This window comes from Herpailurus yagouaroundi, unplaced genomic scaffold, assembly GCF_014898765.1.
Source record: "Herpailurus yagouaroundi ecotype Mexico unplaced genomic scaffold, PumYag 203, whole genome shotgun sequence".
In the NCBI taxonomy this organism is placed as follows: domain Eukaryota; kingdom Metazoa; phylum Chordata; class Mammalia; order Carnivora; family Felidae; genus Herpailurus; species Herpailurus yagouaroundi.
The window spans coordinates 12,763,252-12,774,064 of NW_024412434.1; the positions used below are offsets into that span (position 1 = coordinate 12,763,252).

Here is a 10,813-nt window from a genome sequence, read left to right on the forward strand (position 1 = left end):
GCTTAGAGCCTGGAGTCCACTGCAGATTCTGTGTCTCTCTCTCTCTCTCTCTCTCTCTCTCTCTCTCTGCCCTTCTCACGCTTGCACTATCTCTCTCTCAAAAACAAATAACACAAAAATTTTTGAACACATTTCTTTTTTTGCAAGACAAATAAATAGAACATCTTCACATACATAGTAAGATTTTAGTAAATTGGGAGCCACCACGAGAAAGGTCAATTAGAATGGCGAAAAGCATATTTAGATTTACCTGCTCCTAAAGTTACAGGGTAGCTTTATAAGATTGGACAGCTTGACTCAGAGCACCTATAACACAAAGCAGGTGTATTTCTGAGTGTGCTGAGGTGAGAGAGGAGAATCATTTGGTACGTAGCAGACGAGAGCCAGCACGCAGGACTTAGCACATCATGGAGGGCAATCCTATTGAGTGATTAAAAAGGGATAATTTATAGGAGCCTCTGAACTGTAGTTTCTGCTGCTACAAACAGAAGTACTTCATTTGGACCTCTTTCCCATGAAGCCTGCCTGGGTATGTCAATAAGGGCTTCAATACTTAAATGGATTTTATTTCTTCTTCTTCTTCTTTTTTTTTTTTTTAAACATTTATTTATTTTTGAGAGACAGAGAGAGACAGAGCGCAAGCAGGGGAGGGGCAGAGAGAGAGAGGGAGACAGAGTCTGAAGCAGGCTCCGGGCTCTGCACTGACAGCAGTGAGCCGGATGTGGGGCTCAAACCTACGAACCGTAAGATCATGAACCATGAGATCATGCCCTGAGCTGAAGTCAGATGCTTAACCGACTGAGCCACCCAGGCACCCCAAATGAATTCCATTTCTAAATCACTATGGAGACAAGTGCTAAGAAATTACAAAATTAACTCTCGTAAAATTAACCCTCAGAAAGAACACCAGTTTGCCATTAAAGATAGCGGAACTTTTACCTTTCTTACCAAGACTTTAGCAAAACTACCTCAGAAAACAGAGAGTTACTGTGGGAATCCAAAACAATAAGGATATTTTCTATGTTCATCGGTGGATGAGAAGGCAGGTAGCTAAACAGAAAGAGACATCTGTCTGGCTCCAAACTGTGTACTGACATTTTCAAAGTTTAATCACTTGCTCCTTTTTGATTCCATCAACTATTTGGACATAGAAGTTATAAGGCAAGGCTGCTGGGAGAAATGGAAGTCATGAAGCTGGCCCACGTGGGGTTTCAATTTAGGCAGGAAGATTTTGGTCTATGAAAAATTATCACAATACCAGGTAGTATTCGATAAATTCCACATGAGTGGTAAAAATAAGAAATTCGAGATGTTCCAGAAATCTATCCCAGTTGGGTGTCCTGTTCCCCCCAGTCTATTCCAAAAAGATGAGGAGAGAGTATTGTATAAAGTGGACACACGATGTATTCCGGGTTTAGAAGGATGTATGTGTGCATACGTGTGTGTGTGTGTGCATGTGTGTGGTTTATTTTCTTCTTTGTCAGTGTCCCCAGTAGGATGTAAGTTCTATGAAAACAAAGGTTTATGTTCACTGCTGTATCTCTAACGTGGGAACAACTCCTGATACCTAATACGATAACTATTTGCTGAACGAATGAAAAAATTCAAGAAAAGAAGGTGAGAAGGTATTTAAACGTGATTAAGATGTTAAATGTGATTAAGAAACAATATCTATTTCTGAAAGACTTTTGCAGTTAGCCAAGATTTGGGAGGAAGGCAGAAAAAACGGCTAAGCGAAGGTTAAAAAAAAAAGCGGTTGAGGGAAATTCTTCAAAAAATAGCAATGTTTTAGGAAGTCGTTATGATGAGGATCAAGATTGAGTGGCAGAAATGTTTAAGTATATGTTGTAAATTTCTAAAAGACTCCAGAGATGAACAGACTGGAAGGAAACAAAATAGAGACAGGAAAGCAATAAACTTTTAAGTGTGTATAATAAACTCATGTGCAATCAACTTAAAAATTTATGAAATCTGGTCTGAATACAAAAATATGCTACAGATAGAACTTCTGATACACTCACAAATAGGTATAGTAAGTGTTTATTGTGAGGGGAATGGTCTTTATAAAGAAAAGCTTTAGAGGGCATATTAGGTTGGTCGGATTCAGTGAAGGTTAGGAGAGTATCAAGATGGCGGCTGGATAAAGGCGAAACCAATCATGTCTCCTATGAGTGTTTTGCCGTGAAGGAGGGAACAGCTGAACGCTTCGCACAGAAGAACAATATAGTTGCTAGTCACCCAGCGAGAGACTGTCGCTTAAGGATTTTAATTTACATGGTACATGGTGATAATAATATTCATGAGGAGAAAGAGACAAATCATACTTCCCCTGTCTGTATTGGGCCACCACACACATAACTGGTTTGCCTCTTTCCTGTCCCCTCTCTTCCTTTCAAGACTTTGGCCACTTTGTGGTTCTAGATGTCTCGTCATTTTCGACAGTACCTCTCAGTAACTTTTTGTTAACATCGCACATTCTCTACGACATCATCAGATGAGTAGAGTTAAAATGTGTTACTCTATCGTCAGGGGTCCAAAGTTCTCATAGGAACAAGACAAGAAGGGCTTACCAAAAGATAGACAACAGGGCAACACGATTACGACCAATCTATCCCCCCAGTGGACCCAGGAATAAGGAGGGGAAAGGGACTGGACGTATATGGGTCACTTAAGTATGCCAGGCAATGGTTTAGGCACTCGACAAACACTTTCACTTACTCTTACAGCACCTCTGCGAGGAAGGAATCATCACTTCCATTTTAGAGATGAGAAAACCAAGGACCAGTGTTGACCGAATCCAAATGTATGTTCTCCTGTATGCTAACAACCTGTCTGAATGTTAGGAGCACGTCAGGGCTTATCTCTCAGTGGGGAGGAAGAGGCAAGAGTATGCAGAGACAAGGAGGAGACCGGAAATGGTGTGAGAAGAAATAAGGATCCTCACCTGTTTATACTTATTCTCCCCGGGGCATATCGCCAGGGAGTCAGACCGCTATTCCTTTCAACAACAAGCCTTCAATATTTGAAAGAATTTGTGAGTATTTAATCTATACATTTTTTTTGGTTGTTATTTTTTACTTTTATCTTTTCAGGCGTTTGCCATGCCTACACAATTGCTGTTTGGACTTCATCTGGAGGATGATAGGAAATCGTTGTTTTGGGCAGGGTAATATGATCAGCCTTTCACTTTGGGAAGTTGATTCGGTGGTGGTGGGGGGTGGTGGTCGCATGGAGGATGGGTTTCTGGAGGGCTAAATAAAATGCAGGAGGATCTTACAATAAGGGGGTTAGTGTGCTGAGATGTAATACAAAGGCCCGAAGAGGGGGGGGTAAAGGTGAAACTGAAGGGAAACAATGACTTAAGAGGCACTGAAGACATCGAGTGCATAGGGTTGAGGCTCATTCAGTGAAGGGGAGTAAGGAGAAGAAGGGTTTTAAGATGATGCCAAAGCTCGAGCAATTGCATGGGAGGTAGCATTCATCAGCATTAGGAACGGAGGAGGAGAAGGAGGTTTGGGAGTTGGGGGAACAATGAGTTTCGTTAGAAACTCACTGTTTCCGAGCCAGCAGGATAGAGAAGCCAGGACTCAGGAAAGGGGCACATAAATGTCAACGGTAGCTTTATTTAAAAAAAAAAAAAAAAAAAAAAATTTTTTTAATTAATAAAAAAAAAAAGAACCAGACAGGCTGTAAGAAAAATAAGATAGGGCAAAAGAGCCAAGAACAGCAGAATCAGCAAAGATTTAAGCTGATGTGATATCAGAGATATCAGAGGGAAGATACACTTTGATTGATGATGATAGGTACAGTATACGCATGACAGTCACTCATCAGACAAGTGCCTACCCTCCCCGACCAAGGGGGCAGAAAGCCGATTTTTCCCTAGGGCCATGGCTGGGTAGACCAAAGGGAGACACCTGCCCCAAAGCCAGCCAATGCTTTGGCCACTGAAGAGAAGGTGGTCCCTCTTACAAATTTGCACCTGATAGTTGTTGGGCTTTACGATGGAAAGTTTGCTTGGAACCGGAGCCAGGTCTGTCCCATGGCAAACCAAAGTCACACACGCTACAGTTATGGGTGAGGCAATAACCAACAGAGGGTCAAGGAGGATAACAAAGGGTCTGTAAATAAGATACCACGCACGTGGAGAGAGGGAGAGAGAGAACGAGAGGGAGAAAGCCAGAGAGACCCTACAGTTATGGACTTCATCCCAGCTCCTGTCGTTTTGGGGATGGCTGCATTTCCCACATTGGACCCTGGAGATTCCTCCCAGGGTCCCTGCAAGGGTTGAGTGGATTTGGGCTCCTTGTAACTGTTTCGCACAACAGTACTAGCATTTGTTGAGTGTTTACTTTGTGCCAGGCACTGCTCCATGGACTGTTCATGTGCTAATTTATTTAATCGTCACAATAGCCTAGGTTACGCCCCTTTCACCGATGAGGGGACTCGGGCAAAGAGAAGGTACCCAATTTGTTCAATTTCAGATTTCCTGTCAATTTCAGATTTCTGTTCTCTTGAATAAACACGGAGGCCTATGTGTGCCAACCAAGCGCTAGGCTAAACACTGGGGATGAAAAGGGAAATACTCCAATCAGCCTATGTTCTTGTCCTCAAGGAGCTGCCTGTGCAGTAGAGGTGAGGCTGAGAAGCCTAAGGAGGAAAGGAAAGCCGGGAAGGGAAGGGAGGGGGGAAAAAGGGAGGGGAGGAGAGGGAAGGGCAAAAAGTATCAGGCCTAGAACGACAGGCGCAGATTAGAAGCAGCGATGAGAAGAATGAGCCACGGAGACTCACAGTAGAGAATGAAGTCCGAAACAGAAAACAAACAGCTCTGAGGTCTGAGGAAGAGAGCAAACCGCTGTCTGCACCTTGGGAGACTTTCGGGGGCAGTCCCCGTTTAGAAAGCGGATGCTGGACATGTGTGCTAGATGGCCTCCAATACCACAGTGGTTCTGAAGGGCTTAAGTCAACAATAATTAAAGGGTCACGGAGCGTGGCAAGAGGTCCACGTGGGTTTTTGAGGAATCCAGGAAAGTGCTCATTAGAGAAATAATATGTTTAAAAATACGTACACATACAGAAAGCATGTTTAAAACATGCCAGGCCTAAAAAGCATGAAACCACACTGTAATCGTTCCATCATGTAAACACTTGATCCAATGTCCCTCTCCCCCCCCCTCGCTGCCTCCTGAAGGGTCAGAGGTTTCTCTGGGTGAGCTGGATGGGGAGGGGAGGTGGAGGCATAAGGCAGAGAGAGAGAGGAAGACGGAGAGAGAGAGAGAGGGAGAGAGAACCACACGCTAGCGTGTGTGGCTCACCACCCACAAAGGCAGCCGCGGGGGAGGGCACAGGGTTCATTTTACATCGATCTCTACGCCGGGCTGGACTTGTAAATGAGTCACTAGGACTGCTGTTTCTGTGGTCGTTTTTGAATTAAAGTGCCTGTAGGACTGTATAGTGATCAAAGTGACCCGAGTTCTCGCCCAGAGGCAGAAGAAGAAATTCCCTCCGGTTAAGTTTTAAAGAGGTTGCAAGAGACACAAACGAAGGAAGTTAGTTTTTAATTACAGCTCCTGAGTCTCGCTTCGCACAACATGCCGATTCCAGAAGCAAAGCTTCCTATTTAAAAGCCACCCCTTCCATTCCCCAACTCTGCTGGGGAGTCAAAGCCTGACATGATCACAATTAGGAAGAGAACGTAATCACACATCCCCTACCTTGATCCTCTTTCTTTTGTGGTGCCTTTGCTAAGAGCAGTATTTCGTCCAGAAGGAGGCTCGGATTTCTCTTCTGTGGGAGATCCAAATCCGGTACTAAAATGATAACTATTTTTTCTGATTGTATGAAAAAACTCATGATCGATTTCAGTCACATGAAAAATAAGAAAACATTACATGTGCAAGGCGTCTCATAAGTTAGAAGGCATTTGTCACTGCCGTGACATGCCGCGATCCCTTTCCCATCAAGGCAGGGGTGAAGCAGGGCACGAGGCACTCTTCCATCTACAAATAGTAACACAAAGCCTGCCCACGGCCACTGTGTCCCGTGGTCCAGAGCTCAGTGTATGTTCATGGCACACAGGACGTAAAGCCAGTCTCACTAGCTACTTTTCCAGAGATGTTTTCCGTGGCAATTTGAAAAAGCAATTACGAGGGGCACCTGGGTGGCTCAGTGGGTTAGGCATCCGACTCTTGATTTCGGCTCAGGTCGTGAGCCTGGCTCACAGTTCGTGAGTTCGAGCCCTGCACCTGGCTCTGCGCTGACAGTGCAAGCCTGCTTGGGATTCTCTGTCTCCCTCTCTCGGCCCCTCCCCTGCTTGCTCTCTATCTCTCTCTCTCAAAATAAATAAACATTAAAAAAATTTTTTTTAAGCAATGATGGAATTATATTACTATAAGGATGAAAAGAATTACGTTGCCAAGATCTAAAACCTAATTTTTTTTTTTTTTCTCCCACATTGAGGGGAGAATTGAGTCCAGACAAAATACCATTTTCTTACTTGGTCTTTTCTTTGCTTGCTCTTCTAAAGGAAGACGAAGAAGAAATGCTCCGACCATAACCAACATCTGATGATTTATCTTCCATAGATGGAGGCGGAGAACTAAAATTTTACATATTTGAAATTATACACAAGTTAAAATACTTGATTTGTCAATATTGGATCTGCCTACAAAAGACAGGTTTTTTTTGGTTTTTGTTTTTTGTTTTTTGTTTTTTGAAAATCATATTTGGAGCTGACTTTTAACAGTGACCTAATAAACGCATAAAGGTAAGACAAAGAATATTGTAAAGGTTTTCATGAACTGGAATAGGAAATATTTTTATAAAATGTGTCCCATAAAATATATAGATATATATAAGTATCCGTGACCATTTTTTAAAATTCTGAAGCTTGCATTTTTAGCTTTATTATTTACCTCTTATTTTATGTTTTTTAAAAGCCCCGGGCAGCATTATAGTCCTGCATACAGTTCTGGAGCCCTGTAAACACAACTCGCTTCGGTTTGCTCCTGTCTATTTATACTTTCCTCAATTAACTTCATGTTACCGGGAAGGGAACAGGCACTGACTACAGAAATACATCTGGAATTGAGTGGTAACGGGGAGTCAAAGGAAAAACCACGTTGGTGGTGATTTCATGGTCTTTACTATGTCAGGCTACAAATTTACGGACCAGTGTTGATTTTCAGGGTGACGCTAAATACAGGGGACAAAAAGGTGCCATCCTGCGAATCTTTACATATCCACGTGATGATGGACAAACAAAAACCATTATGCTTCCCTGTATCCTTCCACCCCCGAGAGACTCACACATCAGATGATTTACTGTTCACTAAAAGTACAGCACGTTGATCACTCGGTTCTTGTAAGCAGAGATCCTTCAAAGGCAAAAGTTTGGTGCCAGGATTTATCTGTAGATAATTTAAGAACTGATCACTCTGGGAGAATGTGTTGTCTGTCAGAGCAACTAATTACTAAAGAGATCACTAAAAATATTGCGAGCATATCTAAAAATAGGCTAGACAAAGTCCTATATTAGCCATTTCACCAGCCTGGTGAGGCGGGTTAGACCACACCATTTTCTGAGGTCTTTTTCCAATCATACTATAATTAGATCCCTCTCTCATCCAAGACACTTTTTAGGATCCTTTAAAGATCAGACAGATCATGGGGCGCCGTGGTGGTTTAGTTGGTTAAGCGTCCGACTTCAGCTCAGGTCTCGATCTCACGGTCGTGAGTTCGAGCCCCGCTTCAGGCTCTGGGCTGATGGCTCAGAGCCTGGAGCCTGCTTCCGATTCTGTGTCTCCCTCTCTCTCTGCCTCTCCCCCATCATGCTCTGTCTCTCTCTCTCTCTCTCTCTCTCTCTCTCTTTCTCTCAGAAAGCAAACAAAAACAGATATATATCAGACAGATCATGTCATTTTTCTGCCCAGAACTCTGTCTGCCAAGTTTTCCCACTTCATTCAAAGTAAAAGCCAAAATCCTTCCAATGGTCTACAAGACTTAACATGATCTGGTCTCTCTGTATCTCTCTGATTTAGTCCTCACTATCGTGCTCCTTGGTTCATTCAGCTCTATACTGACCTTGCTGTTTCTCAAATCTGCTAAGCATGTTTACATCTTATGGCTTCTGTACAAGCTGTTTCTTCTGCCTGGAAAGCTCTTCCCCGAGCCATCTCCATGGCTCAATCCCTCACCTTGTAGTTTTTGCTCAAGTATGACCCTCCCTGTGAGGCCTACCTGATCACGATTTCTAAAATTATGAACATCAACCCCAGCAACCCCCAGCACTATAGGGCCCCCTTATCTTGCCTCTGATCTATTTTTGCCCCCAATGCTCTGATCATTTTGATCGTGTGATATAATTTATTTATTTGTTATGTTTCCTATTTATTGACTCTTTCCTCTCACCGGTGCCACGGAAGTAGAGATATGTCTCTTTTATTCACTGACTATTCCAACCTACAATATTAGAAACTTAATATTTACTGAATGAATGAATCAGAGAATTCTCCTTTATTTTTAAAATAAATTTTTTTGAATGTTTATTTATTTTTCAGAGAGAGAGAGAGAGAGAGACAGAGCATGAGCGGAGGAGGGACAGAGAGAGAGGGAGACACAGAATCTGAAACAGGCTCCAGTCTCCGAGCTGTCAGCACAGAGCCTGCCCGACACGGGGCTCGAACTCGTGAACCGCGAGATCATGATCTGAGCCGAAGTCGGACGCTCAACCGACTGAGCCACCCAGGCACCCCAGAGAATTCTCCTTTATAAAAAATATTGTTTCGTTAAATTTTTTTAAAACTCGTGAGCAAATACATTTTGTCACAGTTTTATCTGATCCATGGCAACATTTTCCTGGTAAGTGTTCTCTGTTGGTTTTTCTGCCCATTTCCTCATTTTTCTCAAAGCATCTTTGTACTAATAATGTGCTAGGGGAAGTCAGAAGGAGGGTCAAGAGTCCAGTTTTAGGCTAGCCATTTTCGTTATTCGAAATGCCTCCAGGGGCACCTGCCTGGCTCAGCCGGTAAAGCACGTGACCCTTTACCTCAGGAGCATGAGTTCGAGCCCCACATTGTAAAGATTACTTTAAAAATAGGGGTGCCTGGGTGGCTTAGTTGGTTGAGTGTCCAGCTCTTGGTTTCAGCTCAGGTCATGATCCCATGGTTTGTGAGTTCAAGCCCCATATCGGGCTCTGTGAAGGCAGCGTGGAGCCTGCTTGGGATTCTCTCTCTCCCCTCTCTCTCTCTGCCCTTACCCCACTTGTGTTGTCTCTCAAAATAAATAAACTTAAAATAATTAAAAATTAAATGAAATAATAAAAATAAATAAAATAAAATAAAATAAAATACGACCGACTCTAGATTTCTGTTCAGGTCGTGATCTCATGGTTCGTGAGTTCAAACCCCATCTCAGGCTCTGCACTGATGGGATTCTGTCTCCCCTTCTCTCTCGCCCTCCCCTGTTTGCTCCCCTCCCTGCAAATAAATAAACTTCGAAAAAAATTTAATAAAATAAAAAAAAAAATTTTAATGTCTCTAAAACTGTTAGCATGACAGAGTGTTTCTTGCAAATACGGCTCAGCCATGTGATTCCTTCATGGCCCTGTCTCCTCTGCCTTTTTGAACCACACTGATCCAAGAAGGCTTCCGCTGCCTGCCTTGCTCATCCCAGGTGCTCGGGTCCTGCACCGGCCCGCAAACACAACATTTGGCTTGTGCACCCCTGAGCTCTCCCATCACCTGAGGCAGTATGGATTGCTGATGGTGCTTTCTGAGGCCTGCCACCGCTGGCTCCCTCGTCCCTCTCTGTGCTTATTTTTTCCTTTTTTTCTCCTGCACCCCTTCTGCTTGATCTCAGGGAATTTCAGTCACTCCTGCTTTTTTTTTTTTGGTAATTTTTTTTTTTTTAACGTTTATTTATTTTTGAGACAGAGAGAGACAGAGCATGAACGGGGGAGGGGCAGAGAGAGAGGGAGACACAGAATCGGAAGCAGGCTCCAGGCTCTGAGCCATCAGCCCAGAGCCCGACGCGGGGCTTGAACTCACGGACCGTGAGATCGTGACCTGAGCCGAAGTCGGACGCTCAACCGACCAAGCCACCCAGGCGCCCCTTTTTTTTGTAATTTTAGAGAGAAAGAGAGAGAGTGCCAACACACACACAGGTGCGAGGGGGGGGGGGGGGAGAGAGAGAATCCAAGTAGCCTCCACACTCAGCACGGAGCCTGACGCGGGGCTCAATCCCATGACCCTGGGATCATGCATGAGCTGAACACAAACCAAGAGGAGAACGCTCAGCTGCCTGAGCCACCCGGCACCCCCTTATGTTGTTGTTTTTTTTTTTGAAGTGTGTGGATCATATCTGCTTCCTAGGTTTGCTTAATATGGGATTTGTAGATTTAAAAAATTTCCCCTATTCTCCTCATTGCCGTTGGCCTCCAGAAGAAAGGAAGATGCTAACTTAAGCCGCAATGCCAGAAAATCCTCAAGATTCTAATTTTCAGCTTCCCATTTCTCTGGACGTCCGCACTGCATTACACTGTATATTGGTTTTAAAATCAGAATCAGAAATGCAGCTTAAATAACATTCTTCTATATTACATTTTAAAATCTGGTAATACACTTTGGTTAATTTCAATTAGATTATGACTAATAAAACAAGGGGTGCCTGAGAGGCTCAGTCGGTTAAGCCTCTGACTTCAGCCCAGGTCCTGATCTCAAGGTTTGTGTGTTCGGGCGCCGAGTTGGTCTCTGTGCCGACAGCTCGGAGCCTGGAGCCTGCTTCGGATTCTGTGTCTCCGTCTCTCTCTGCCCCC

The 10,813-nt window shown here is 43.7% G+C and overlaps 1 protein-coding gene across 17 annotated transcripts in view; it reads right to left on the bottom strand.

Moving 5' to 3' along the window:
• ARMC3 (armadillo repeat containing 3) overlaps positions 1–10,813 on the bottom strand; it is a 101,323-nt gene that overhangs the window by 11,700 nt on the left and 78,810 nt on the right. For 9 of the 17 annotated variants that reach the window (XM_040451226.1, XM_040451229.1, XM_040451227.1 and 6 more), the window contains 3 exons: positions 7,309–7,409; positions 6,497–6,598; positions 5,715–5,831 (listed from right to left, as the gene is read on the bottom strand). The exons of 1 other annotated variant lie outside the window; for it this stretch is intronic. In XM_040451226.1, coding sequence (XP_040307160.1) covers positions 5,715–5,831; positions 6,497–6,598; positions 7,309–7,409 — 320 coding nt within the window. The remainder of the gene's footprint in view (positions 1–5,714; positions 5,832–6,496; positions 6,599–7,308; positions 7,410–10,813) is intronic. 7 more of the 17 variants (XM_040451231.1, XM_040451238.1, XM_040451240.1 and 4 more) reach the window with 4 other exon arrangements.